Genomic DNA, 14,339 nt, shown 5'->3' with positions numbered 1-14,339 from the left:
TGCTGACAAGCCGGCTTCTAGGTACTGTGCACCCTCAGGGGCCAGACCCGCAGTTTCCACAGCTCGGGCCGAGGGTGGAGAACTGAGCCCCCCGCCTGTGACAACTGGTCCCTCCTCGGAGGGATCTGCCATGGCGGGCCCGCCAGAAGCAGGATGATGTCCGAAAACCATACTCGGGCCGGCCAAAACGGGGCTACTGATAGTAGGCTGACCCCGTCCCGACGGACCCTTTCCAGAACTGCTGGGAGCAGAGCGGTTGGGGGAAAGGCGTACAGACGCAGCCTCGGCCACGTCTGCACGATGGCATCCAACCCCAGCGGGGCTGGATGTGTGAGGGAGAACCACAGTGGACAGTGTGTCGTCTCTCGAGACAGAAATAGGTCCACTTCCACTTGGCCAAACCTCTCGCATATTAACTCCACCACCTCGGGGTGGAGTCTCCATTCCCCGGGCCTCAGCCCCTGCCTCGACAGCATGTCTGCTCCCTGGTTCTGGTCCCCCGGGACATACATCGCCCTGAGAGACGACAGTCTCCGCTGGGACCACAGGAGGATCTTATGCGCCAGTCTGCACAGAGGGCGGACCTCAGACCCCCCTGGCGGTTTAAATAGGACACCACTGACGTATTGTTGGTTCTCACGAGAACGTGGCGACCCTGGAGGTCTGGCAGAAAACTCCTCAGAGCTCGGAACACCGCCAACATTTCTAGGCAATTTATGTGCCAAGAGAAATGATGGTCCTGCCAGTGACCTCTCGAAAAGCGGCCTTCCATGACCGCGCCCCAGCCCGTGAGGGAGGCATCTGTCGAAACGGATACTCGGCGACATAACGCTCCCAACTTGGGACCCTGGGACAGGAACCAAGGTTTCTTCCACATTGAAAGGGAACGAAGGCACCTGCGCGTAACCCTTATCAAGCGGAACGGATTTCCCCTCGGGGAAAACCCCTTGGCTTTCAACCCCCACTACAGGGCTCTCATGTGTAGCAGGCCAGAAGGTGTGACGCTGAACGCTGCTGCCATGAGACCCAACACCCTCTGGAAGTGTTTTACTGTGATGGTGTGGCCTAGCTTCACCCTGGTTAGTGTGGTTAATATGGACTCGATGCGTGCAGGAGACATGTGTGCCTGCATCGTCGTTGAGTCCCATACCACCCCCAAGAACGTAGTTCGTTGGGCGGGTGAGGCCGAATGGAAGAACCCGATATTGGTAAGCTTCGCCCCCGAAAGCGAACCTCAGGAACTTCCTGTGAGATGGAAGGATGAAGATGTGAAAGTAGGCGTCCTTTAGATCTATCGTGACAAACCAATCCTCGGATTGGATTTGACTCACAATGATAATAGTGAGCATCTTGAACCTGAATCTCCTCAGAGACTGGTTCAGAAGCCTCAGATCTAAAATGGACGCAACCCTCCATCCTTCTTTGGAACTATGACGTACCGGCTGTAGAACCCGGACCCCCTGTCTGGTGGGGGAACACCTTTATAGCCCCATTTTCCAGCAGCGAGTGAGCTTCCTGTTCCAACACCAGACCCTGCTGTGGATCTACTGCAGTCCAAACCACCCCGTTGATATTTACCTTGGTGGGCGGATCCGGAACCGCAGCCTGTATCCAATTCCTACAGTGCGCAGGACCCATGCCTCAACAAAATCCAGCAAGGGAACCAGCCCCCTCAGGGCTGGTTTCAAGTGTCTTGTGAGAGAGGGGATCTTGATCACTCTCTTTCGGGGGGACAGTCCCTCCAAGGTCTTTCTCCCGACGCCTTCCGGCCTGAAGGACAGTCCTCAGATCCATCTTCTCAGGAGGCTCTGGGCAAGAGCACCGCCTAGAGTCCCAAGCTCAGATATTAATATATATATAAATATATATATATATATATTTCCTAAGGGGGACCTCTAGAGCGATACTCTTCAGATGGTAGGCTGAATTAAAATATCTAACCAAGTTTTAAAGTCAGATACGACTTTTAATTGCTTTTACTCCTCGGAATTAAATGCAGCCATACCACTGGATAAGTGAAACACGGTCTGAATGGTAGGCTGTAGGAAATAAATGCAGCCAAAAAACACCAGAATACTGTTTTATATTTAATTTAACGATCTCGTAACCTACACGCTGCCTCAGCAAAAGCGAGATTCGAGACGTTATAATTTGGCTTTCATAGAAGAAAGACAACATTATTATTATCAGATCACGTGTGTCCATTTTATTGCAGACCCGTAACGCGCTGCCTTAGCAAACGCGAGATTCGAGTCATACACATTAAATTTGCCTTTGATCTCTCGAGAAGAAAGTCAACAGGCGCGAGGCTGAGACACCCCGAAACGCACGTGTGTGGCGAGTTTTTTTTTTTTTTTTATAAACACAGCCAGCAACCTCAGGAGCTGATCGTTCATGCCTCGCACCCACACAGCAAGCTGCAAAGTAGACTCGTAACCTACATGCTGCCTCGGCAAACACGAGATCCGAACTACTAGATTCTGTATTGCAAGGCAAACTTAAAACCTACGTGCTGCCTCAGCAAACGCGAGATCCAGCCACAGAATCTTATTGCAAAGTACACTCGTAATCTAAGCGCTGCCTCGGCAAACGCGAGACCCGAGCTACTAGATTCTGAATTGCAAGGCAAACCTTAGACCCACGCGCTGCCTCAGCAAACGCGAGATCCCAGACACAGAATATTATTGCAAAGTACACTCGTAATCTAAGCGTTGCCTCGGCAAACGCGAGACCCGAGCTACTAGATTCTGTGTTGCAAGGCAAACCTAGACCTACGCGCTGCCTTGGCAAACGCGAGATCCCAGACACAGAATCTTATTGCAAAGTACACTCGTAATCTAAGCGTTGCCTCGGCAAACGCGAGATCCGAGCTACTAGATTCTGTATTGCAATGCAGACTTAAACAGGACATACAACACCAAATAGGACAGATTGTTTCACACATACACAGAGCGCTTGCTGAATAGAAAAAAGCTGACATTTCTGTGTGCCGGCGTGCTTTTGTATACATCCCCTTATGCCGTCACACGCTACGTCATCACGCAACGCCAATAGGATTGGATTCGATTTCATTCATGGTGAGCTCAGGTGTGTTAGTGGTTCCATCTGCAAGGTCCAATTGTATGGCAAGAACAGTATTAGTTAGATCGTCATCTGCTTGGAATAAATTGGATTTAAAAACAAGGCATATATCCAACATTTGTAATTTTAAGAAGACTCTAAAACAGATTACAATTAATAGTATTACATCAGTTTACATCTGTTTATAGGTACTGATATTGTCAAATGCTGTATGAGTGTGAATGTGGATATGTGGATAAATGTATACATGTGGTAATGTTATATGAATGTTATATTTATGTATGTTATATTTGTGCATTTTAAATGTACATATGTTTCAGTACTTTTATGGGCCCCAGGAAGACTAGCAACCACATTGTGGAAGCTAATGGGGATCCAAATAAAAAAATAAAAAAATAAATAAGTTAACTTAACAAAGTGTCTGAATTGTGTAGGCTAAATCAGAGATTAATTGTGTAGTCAGCTTAATTGATTAGTGGAGCTTTGTGAGATCTCAATGAATTGAGATGTGTGACAGCTTTGTAGTGATTATAAAAGGAACGCACTTTGCATGCTTTCTAGGCGATATAATCAATTCAGAATTTAAAGAAAACGTTTTGCTGACTTAGGTAAAGCAATGGTTATTTATTATTCGAACTGGCATGTCAAATCACGCATACATGTAGGCTATGCTTGCTTTTCTGTTCTAATTATAGTAGTTTGTGAACATAGCCACTTAAATAACAAATCATTCATCAAGAGCGTTTCTGCTAGGATGTGTAGGTTGTTGATAAGCTGACATGTAACTGTTTCATGACACTCTACTTTGAATGTGTTTTTAAGGAGGAAGATCATCTAAATGACCTCTGATGTGGGACAGCCCAGATCTACAGGACTGCAGACATCTCATGTGATTAAAACTAGCTACATTTCATTTAATTTCATGTTATGTTCGATAACATACAGTTTATTAAAGTGCAATTTTTCTTATCCCGAATAATACTGTTCCTTAGATAAATAGCGAAGTAATGTAGTCCATTTTCTGAGAGCGGAACTGATGGACGAGGTGCTGGCACATTGTTCTATTAATTACTCTATTAATGTGCCAATAATGAGTTACCTACTCCAGTTTTCTTGTCAGCCTTCTGAATGGTGTATCCAGTGATCTCAGTGTTGCCGTTGTCTTTGGGAGAGGTCCATTCCAAAGCTGCATTGAAGCCCCAAGAGTCGACTAGCTTGACAGATGTAGGAGGACCGGGCAGATCTACATACAACCATTAAAAATGATTTAGCTTCCTAAGTATGGATCATTTTACACTGTGAGGTCTCACTCAGTAAACAGAGGTGTCAAGGAATGGACTAAGAATGAAAATGCAAGGAGGACAGAAATAGCCAAGGTCCAAGATGAGCTCTAGATCATAGCATGTCTCACCGACAATCTGAATTATGAGGGTAGCCTTGTCCTCGAAGCTGTCGATCTTCACGGTCATCTCATAGCTGCCAGAGTCGTCTCGCTCAGCCTTGCGGATAAACAGGATGCTATCCTTGTCGCTGTTGCGGATATTTATCTTCTTCGTATCCAAAGGCTGGCCATCCTTGGTCCAAGATATCACAGGTTTTGGTTTGCCCTACAAAACGGAGAATTATCGAATATATTAGAGCATACAATAAGCGTGGCTCTGTTTGACGTATATACATATACAACTCTGAACTTACACAGAAGGGGATAACCAGATTGATCTGTTCGCCAACATGCTTGACGTGTCTTGACCTCAGGGCACGGGGCATGCGGATCTTGGGTCGATCTGAAAAACAAAACACAAAAGCAACTTTAGATGTGTTTATTATTTATTTGGGGGTCTTTTGAAATCATATTTAGATTAAAACGGTCTTTTGAGCTGTTTTTGTTGGCTTGTATTTTAAATAAAATAATCAAAACAAAATCAATTAAATTAAATTGGTCTTATTTTGAAATGCATAGTGTTTAATTACACAAACTGACTTTCTTAAATTTGAAAATGGCAATAGATATATACAGTATAAAACATATTTAATGCTTACACAATTATTTAAATGGGTTAATTATTAAGTTCATTTCGACAGGTTTATTCTTGCTATACTGTATATTGGTGAGAGCACATGGCACCGTGTCTTAGGTCACTGGAATGCATCCAGAAATAGATCTATGAGGAATTCCAGACCGTCTGCAGGTCAACAGCCTATATATTACAGGCCAGTCTCATCCTCATTACTAGTTGCTCTGTTTCTACACCACATTTCGTTAATGTGAAGGGATGATGTTCAAAAGAAACAAAACAAGAAAATGTCAACTAAATTTATAAATGAAACAAGGATGCCTGTCGAAGTGCTCCCAAGCACTTGCTATGGTATTCTGCCATACAATATAGTTATCCATTTCACACGCTTAGAAAAGCGCAACGTTTTATTTTGTGTCACCATCCTAGGTCGAGTCACACTACTCGTGTAACTGTATTTAAATAGGGAAAACGTGGAGGTGTTTGGTCGCTTCTCTTCTTGGCACGTATTGAATGAACAGGGCTGAGATAAGATCTAACAAAGTTTCGCCGTAAGACAGCGATGTAGTGCACGCACTGAGACGAGAGAGGTATATATCAACTCGTCTTAGTTAAGGGAATAACATAGTTTAATATGAAAAACCAGTAGAGTATCCTTTTAAGGGACAATATTTCCCCCCTTAAATTGATTTTCAGGTGCATTTTTTAACTCTTTAAAGGCAGAGTTTTTCTAACACGATTAAAGGACAAACTGCATCTAGATGTATTTACACACTGTTTAATGCTGCTCAGCGGAGGCTTGAATGTAATTATGGCATAAATAATGTTATGAGAATGTTTTAAATAAAAACTGTTCAATAGAGAAATATGAAGTGGTGGTAAAAATAAAGTGATACTTTGACATATTAAACTAAAACCACCAGTAGGTGGCGGTAAGTTATTGTCTTACTGAGTGAGTCAGGATGAGTGAGGGTGCTTCTCATGTCCTAATTGTGCATCCTCGCTTCCTTTCCTCACCTCCTTTCCTCGTGTCTTAGCTCCACCCCCTTAGGATGCGAGGAAAGGATATATTCATGACTCCTCAGGAAGCCTCCTCACTCCTCGTTCCTCGCTGTGCAATTAGAGAATTGAGATGTCCTTCAAGATGGCTGAGTACGATCGGTTTCTGGGTCACGGGTTGGAGGACGGAGGAGCAAGGAAATGAGGAAGTATCAACTTGAGTATTGAGAAGCACCCTTGCCTTGTTTACTGAATAAATGAATGAATGCCTCAATGGTTGCTTCTCAATACTCAAATTGATGCTTCCTCGTTTCCTCGCTCATCTGTCCTCCAACCCATTACCCAGAAACCAATTAAAGTTACCCATCTTGAAGGAATCTCAATTCTCTAATTGCACCGCGAGGAGGCAGGGAACGAGGAGCGAGGAAGCTTCCAGAGGAGCGATGAGTGAGGATGCACAGGTGTATATGTTGCAGAAGTCTTTCTTGTCGAGAAACCTGACTCACGTATAAATTCTCCTCCCCCTTCACGTCTGTCACAATCATTTTTATATATGCTATTCCTTTGCAGGTTTATTAAATCATACATATCACATATTTCTACAGCACATATCATTGAATCATTGACTCTCACGATTTGCTCAAAGCCGCAGATTCGTTCACTAACGAAACACTGCTGTGTTGCGTGGAAACGGACTTCATTGTAAAATAGAGCAAATAATACTGGCAAAACGGTATTTAAAATGTACATCACCTAATATTACCTTTTTGTTTGTTGAACTGTTGTATAAAATCAATGTCACATTGGGAATTGTGCAGATATTCGGGAAAAAAACATGCATTCTTGCACTAATGTACTCTGCACACAACCTATGACGCAGCTCATGTGGATGCAATCAGTTTTGGCCACAAAAGATGAGATGATTTGATTGGACGTCATGTATTCAACCTTTTACGGCACAATATTTTTCTGTTTTTACCCGCATTTTGCCTGTTCAATACATGCTTTGTTTTAATGTTATTTTAAGGTGGGGTAGAATTAAATGAACAGCAAAACCTTCAAAAACATTTTGTTCAGGTATCCTCTCTGTCACCTCACATACTCCAGTTTGGGAACCACTGCTCTAGACAACAATGTGGCACCCAGGTACTTTGACCTCTCTGATCTAAATCTCTATTAGCTGTCCTCTCCGAGCACATCTGTTACCATTAGGGTACAGCCTCCCAAATCTATCCCACCAGACCTCTAATCCTTACTTCCCAGGACTCCAAAGTACAATCATTATTACAGGAAGCAATTGACGCCTGTGGAGCGACACACATTGCTGAGCTGACATGCTGACAAAATGCTTGATTTGGGTGGCACTGTGGGACGGCACAGTTGGCTTTGAAGGTTCACATGCAGCTCACCTCCGGCTTACTTTACCATACCTGACCTAATTTCTCAAATGCCTGTGCTTGTACATGTGCTTGTAAACCTAATCCTGCTTCTTCTATCCCTTTTTGCAGTCCATGTTCGGATATGTAATCCTGTGTGATGTCTTGAATGGCTGCCACACACCACAACATTCACCTGCTAAACCCAAATGGATGAACAGATCGTTCCCGTTTGGTTCTCCAAGCCAACATGCCTCCATATCTCTTTTTGGTCAGGATTGTTTGACCTATTAACAACATGAGTTGATTTGTGAATCTTATGTGGGTTTTTGATTGCTTGGTTAAAATGGCCGTAGCATTACGGTGATGTACTTTACAAAACAAATAACAGTTCAAAACACACAGAATTAAGCCAAAACACAACGGCCACTAGCTGGCCATGTCAACCTGGAAAGCCAGATCTGTAAATCTCTTACTGCCCCCCCTCAACCCCAGGCCCTGAATATTTGTCTGAGGTGTCCTCTCTTATCAGCGATCCTGGCTATTTCTGATGTCTGTATCGAAATAATTGATATCGAATTGTCTGAGCAATTACACATTTCATAAATAAAAGTAACAAATAAAATAAAAAATCTGTTCAATATTAAAGTTTTTTTCTTACTGTGTACAGGGTTGCCCGGTCTGTGCAACCAAACTAGCCCAATGGCCAATCCAAAAGTAGCCCCAAAATATCCAAATGCAGTGTTCACTACGGAATTTGAAGGGGGGTTGTCCAAAATTGTACGTTCCGGGGGGTTGGAAATCAACCAGCAGGAAAAGAAATTCAACACTTAAAAGTAGCCCAATTCCACGGGAAAACCACCGACTTGGCAACACTGACAGTGAGTCTTTTGTAAATCCTGTCAGTAGTTTTTCTAACCCCAAAAGAGGGTTTGCACTGACGCTGGCTGTTAGTAAATCTGGCCCAATGATTCAAGGTCAAGCTCCACCAATGGAAGTGGTCAAGTGCAAGGGCAAAGAACCAAGCCCTGAATATAAACACTGCCCCAGCAATGAAAGCAGTTCATACAATCCTTTAGCTAGATAAAATACAATCATTAAATATACACCATTATGCAAGTACTACACTCAATTTAGGAGGATAATATACCGTATGTGTTTAGCTCAGATTGCACTGACAGCCCTAGGTCTTTATGTTTGTAATTTAAATGCTAATGAAAGCTCTTGTCGGCGCAAGCCAATGGGATTTATATACCCACAGCTGTTGAATCCATTGAGGGCAAGAGAGGTAGCTAAAAGCTGAGGCAGTGCACTTACACCAGCTCTTCTCACTGTAGGGAAACACACACTGTCATCTGAGCTTCGGCAGTAAGCCACATGAGCCAGGGCTCAGAGAATACACTGAAAAAGTATAGCACTATGAAGTAATTAGTGTTTGAAGTAATCAGACTCTGTGAAGTAACCAGAGATGACTCGTCACTTTCATCTGTCCCCTACACATGTGGGTCTTTTCAGACATGCATAGACACTCACCCATAATCTCACGGACAGGGACGGGCTGTGGCAGGATGACGGGCTCGCTACGGCCTCCGGCATTCATGGCCACGACACGGATGTTAAGTAGGTCTCCGGTTGTCAGGCCGCTGATGACAAACCGATTGGACGTGGTGAGTTCGGTATTGGCAGCCCATTCAGAAGCTGTAGAGTGTAAAAATGGATAGATGATGTATAACTTCATTAAATTTCACAAAAAAAACGTTAAATAATTTATTAAATACTTTAGTTTTATATAAAATTGGGGTAGATTTAACGGCAGTTTGACATGAAAAACTTTTGGAAAGTTCGCATGATATTCCATGTACAACTAAAACAATAGTTTTTAAAAGTACAATCATAAAAGTTTTAGCATTTTAATTAATTTAAAATCAATTTAAGAATTGGTCGCACCACATGACCATGTAAAATCAATTTGTGAAGACAAGAAGGTGATTAAATATCAAACATTACATTCTCAAACGTTTGATTTTACATTCATAAACAAAAATATAAAAACCTAAAATATTGATGTTATGCGTCAACTACCCAGTTAAAGAACAAATATGAATTTCCAAACACACTAGCAGTGATGTCAGTATAGATCCACAAATCTAAATGTGGGATGTGCAGATACGGTGACAGTTGGTTGAAAGCATCCCTTCCTAATAGGGAGACTTACAGGGGCGAGCTATAAATCAGTCTGTGGTGACATTTTAAAGACAGGTGCTATAGCAGACTGAACTCACTTTTCTTGTGACATCTAATAGTTCTACATGGTTCAATTTCAAGATGAAGGCATGATGATTGAAACACTATCCCTAATCTAAAGAGCTTATCAGCAATACTGAGAGGATATACACACATCCTTCCTTGCAGTATTCTACAATGTATCCATCCAGTCCAGAGCCAATGTTCTCCGGGGATCTCCACTTAAGAGTGACTGAGGTATCATTGACATCATCCACGCTGAGGTTCTGAGGGGCACTGGAGGGCACTGCACATTCATAAGAGACATAAAAACAATCAATTCATAGTAGAAAAACACATGAACTTTTATAGAGATGGATGGATGGATGGATTAGGTTGATGGCTTTGATGGATAAATGGGTGGATGGTTGAATTTGGTAAATTAACTGATTAAATGGATGGAAGGATGGATTAGGTGGATGGATAAATGGGTGGATGGTTGAATTTGGCGATTAACTGATTGAATGGATGGAAGGATGGATGGATTGGATTGATTATTAGGTCGGATGGATGGATGGATGGATGGATGGATGGATTTGGTAGATGGATTAGGTGGATTTATGAATTGGGTGGATTTATTGGGTGGATTTATGGATTGGGAGGATGGTTTGGATGGATACATGGGCAGATGGATTGGATTGATTAGCTGGATGGATGGGATTTATTGTATATGTGGATGAATGGATAGATTGATTGGGTGGGTGGATGGGGTCCATTGGATAGATGGATGGATGGATATGGAAGGATGGATGGGGTCCATTGGATTTATAGATAGATAGATAGATAGATAGATAGATAGATAGATAGATAGATAGATAGATAGATAGATAGATAGATAGATAGATAGATAGATAGATAGATAGATAGATAGATAGATAGATAGATAGATAGATAGATAGATAGATAGATAGATAGATAGATAGATAGATAGATAGATTGGGTGAATGGATCGATGGATTGGGTGAATGGATGGATGGATTGGGTGAATGTATAGATTAGTTGTATTGATGGATAGATGGATGGATGGATGAATGGATGGATGGATTGGGTGAATGGATAGATTAGTTGTATTGATGGATGGAGGGATTGGGTGGTTGGATGGATTACCTGCTGGAGGAGGTGGTGTTGGTGGTTTAGGTGGCTCTTCTACAGGTGCACCTTCAGCAGGAGCCGCTGATGATCAAATATACAGGATTATTCAGATTCAGAGTTATATTTATTCAAATGCGTCATGGATTGTCCTGCCCATATGTCGATAAAATCATAACACAACACATTTGAGACTGAATACGACTGAGAATGAACTCTAGCCTTATGAATTGTCATTTTCTAAAGGGTACAAGTCAAATTACAGTGTCAGGATCCAAACTGAAATCGAACAATTAAAAATGATAACAAAAGCACAATTATTTACCCTCAGCTGGAGCGTTAGTGGAAGGAGCAGCTTCATCAGCAGGGCCTAATAGCAAATCATTAGACTTCCATTAGAGCAGTGCTACTCAGGAGAGATAACTAGATACCGTTTTGAATAAACAGTCCTTTTTTTAATGGTAGTTTAGCGTCATGGAGCAACAGTTGCAAGAATAGCACCTTATTCTGCAACAGAAACTTCAGCAGATAAATAGACTTATATATTGCCTCATGAAGTAGTCACAGCAACTGATATTCAAGAAAATGCAGGTGAAAAGTCATGCCATATCAGCATGTAGTGAGACACACTCTTCCACCACAAGCTAATCTTGATTTGACCACACACACGGTTGGTGATTAGTAGTTTTTGCACTCAGCACAGCAGGCCAGTTTACTATAGACGTAACTACAGGTAAGGGGAACCCGTTTTGACCCTAAGATGCAGGTTAACGCCACTTAAAATTTGAAAACTGAAAATGAAACATGATTTGAACATTGAGAAGCTTATATAATGCTATTTACAATGCAAAAGCGAAGTAAATATGACAGGGCAGTAATAATCAGCAGTGTATTTGTTATAGCATTACCCTATACGCTATGTCCCATCTCAAGGGGCAGGAGTCTAACCCTGAGCAGCAGGGGGTCGAGTCTAGCGTTACATGTTAAATAAATGTTAGAATATATTAGGCACACGTTAGTGGATAGGTAGTCATAAATTAGAACGCTTCTGTAGGACAAAGTCCAATGATTGACAGGTGCATGTTTATAAGAGACGTCTAGGCTTGGACACATATCAGGGAAATTTCTAATTAGAATATTTCGTTTTGTGACAGTTCGGTCTTTCGATAGCTCAGGTTGGATTCTCTTAAAATACATTATCTTTTTAAATCTCCTGCATGAACATTGGAAGTTTTTAAGTTTCTATTCTGTAAAAGTCATGATTGTAAAGTCAACACCCAAGACAGAAGTCATCTTCTAGCAGTTTGTGGATGTTCACAATGACAATTCCCTTTTCCTAAATCAATAAAACAGTTGAACAAGGGGACATATTTGAATCATTCTAACCTTGCCAAAACATCAGAGTTTTACTACAGTAACTTTAGTAACTTGGTATTAGCCGCCACTGTAGATAAATAAATATCGGCAAAATGGATAAATACTTATTTTATTAAATTATTTTATTAATTTATATTTATTATTATTTTACAGTAGTAGCAATAACTGTAGTAGGCCAACTATGATGTTGTTCAGTAGGGGGCGTGAGTGAGTCCTCGAAAGTACAGATGATACATTCATTCTTTCATTGCAAGACAGCTGACAGACGTCGATGAACACAGCCGGCAATTATAAACATGACTTAACGTGAGTATCAATTTTACAGTATGACTACTATGCTGTTGTCATACCATTTCGCTATGTTGTTATATATTACTAAAATAATCTGAAGAATTTGTCTTTTAATTGAGATGTCGTTATTACGGTTATTACACTTGTAAATTGAGTACCTTCAGGAGCAGGTGCCTCTTCAGCGGGGGCAGGTTCGGCCACTGCCTCTTCAGCTGGAGCTTCTACCGGTCCTGCTTCAGCCGGGACAGTCTCGGGCACAGGAAGCGCCTCAGCCGGGACAGTCTCGGGCACAGGCTCTGCCGGCTTCTCCTCTTTTGCAGCAGCCTTCTTGGCTGACTTCTTTATAGGTGCTGGTTTGGCTGGCATGATGCTTGGGACAAACTCAACAGGACTGCCGGTCTTTGAAATGGCAACGTCTTTTGGGACGTTCAATTTATACCACCTCTGAGTATGAACCTTCGGGACTCCTCCTCTTCTTTAAATAGCCTCCAGTACACAGATAAATCTGTTCTTATCAACTCAGGAATAACCCTAAACTGGTCTCACCTCATTAAAGTTATTCATAGTAATTGGTTGACTCAGTATCATGTAGCTTTCGTGCCTAGAGTCCAATTATTTCTCACTCTTGTTTTACTTGACCATTCTCATTTTTAATATTTAATGTCTTGAATTTAATCCTACGTATTGACATTTGGTGCCCTCGCTTGTCTAAAAGTGTAACTGCAACGTGGGGTCCATACAGCAGTTACAAAATTAAGATGGTAGAGGGAGACAAACCTCAACAAGCATTAACACTTTAGTCATTACTAGTGTGTTCCCATGATCTTCACTTTAGAATACTGATCCAAATAATTAGTAGTTCCTTTAGAAAGATGTAGTAACATTTGAGTCATTACCATCTAAAACCTTACAAAAACTTTAAAAGCTTACAATGACTTCAGTCAATATTAGGTAGTTATTAAGCTTTTCACCTATACTGAAGTATTACCAAGTTGTGTAGTGTTCAAAAATACAAAACAGATGTTCAATTTCATTAATGTAAATTTTTTTTTTAAACTGAAATGAGTGTACGAGACCAGTGAAAGAGACATCTTAGTGTAGGGATGGCACAAGTTTATTGAAAGCGTGAGTGAATATTTGATGGATTCAATTCTCTCAGATCAGCACATATGCCTTTATAACCCCTTTCCAGCAGACAGTTCGCAAAAAAAATAATGATAAAAGACAACAATAACAAAAGGTGTCTCATCCTATGGCCGGATTTTTCATATCTTACTGTGATTGTGGTCGCAGATGAGTTTACTATTTACAATGTTTACAATTGCAATGTTCTATACAAAATAGAAATATTTATTAAAGAGAAAGCAAGATCCATTTCTTAAAAAAAAAAAAAAAAAAGAAAAAGAAAAAAAAGAAAAACAGTTTTGTTTGAAATCCCAGTGGGACAGGTAGGTCCAATGTGTTTTTTCCAGAAAAAAACCAATGGTGATAGACATCACCGACATTAAAACACCATCAAACCTGCACATTATAGCTTATCACATATACCATTGTTATCTGTCATTGGTACTGACAACTGAACTCAGTCTCAGCCTAAAATTATATTCCAACGCTGCATAGTGACAAATCATCAATCTGTTTTGATTAAACAACATCAAACCTTGTATAGCATGTTTAATATAAAACAAGTGGGGGGAAAAAAAGAGCTAAACCACAGGTTTATTATTGTGCCTGCTTGAACATTCAGCGTTGTTATTCATAAACCACCAAAAATAACGAATAAATTAATCAATACATAGTTAGACACTCTATTTTAAGTTGTCCAAAC

At 41.3% G+C, this 14,339-nt stretch overlaps 1 protein-coding gene across 5 annotated transcripts in view; it reads right to left on the bottom strand.

The window, feature by feature from the left end:
- mybpha (myosin binding protein Ha) overlaps window positions 1–12,938 on the bottom strand; it is a 28,662-nt gene extending 15,724 nt beyond the window's left edge. Inside the window, exons 1-8 of one of the 5 annotated variants that reach the window (XM_056238390.1) lie at window positions 12,670–12,938; window positions 11,169–11,213; window positions 10,862–10,927; window positions 9,870–10,001; window positions 9,005–9,169; window positions 4,777–4,865; window positions 4,493–4,688; window positions 4,185–4,324 (exon numbers count right to left, since the gene is read on the bottom strand). In XM_056238390.1, coding sequence (XP_056094365.1) covers window positions 4,185–4,324; window positions 4,493–4,688; window positions 4,777–4,865; window positions 9,005–9,169; window positions 9,870–10,001; window positions 10,862–10,927; window positions 11,169–11,213; window positions 12,670–12,877 — 1,041 coding nt within the window. In that variant the 5' untranslated portion in view covers window positions 12,878–12,938. The remainder of the gene's footprint in view (window positions 1–4,184; window positions 4,325–4,492; window positions 4,689–4,776; window positions 4,866–9,004; window positions 9,170–9,869; window positions 10,002–10,861; window positions 10,928–11,168; window positions 11,214–12,669) is intronic. The other 4 variants (XM_056238391.1, XM_056238392.1, XM_056238393.1 and 1 more) reach the window with 4 other exon arrangements.
- Between the last annotated feature and the right edge of the window lie 1,401 nt (window positions 12,939–14,339).

The sequence above is a fragment of the Rhinichthys klamathensis genome, unplaced genomic scaffold (genome assembly GCF_029890125.1).
Source record: "Rhinichthys klamathensis goyatoka isolate OS25496 unplaced genomic scaffold, OSU_Roscu_1.1 h1tg000521l_1, whole genome shotgun sequence".
Classification (NCBI taxonomy): Eukaryota; Metazoa; Chordata; class Actinopteri; order Cypriniformes; family Leuciscidae; genus Rhinichthys; species Rhinichthys klamathensis.
The sequence above is the reverse complement of the archived record's forward strand: the minus strand, read 5'-3'. Positions and strand labels throughout refer to the sequence as shown.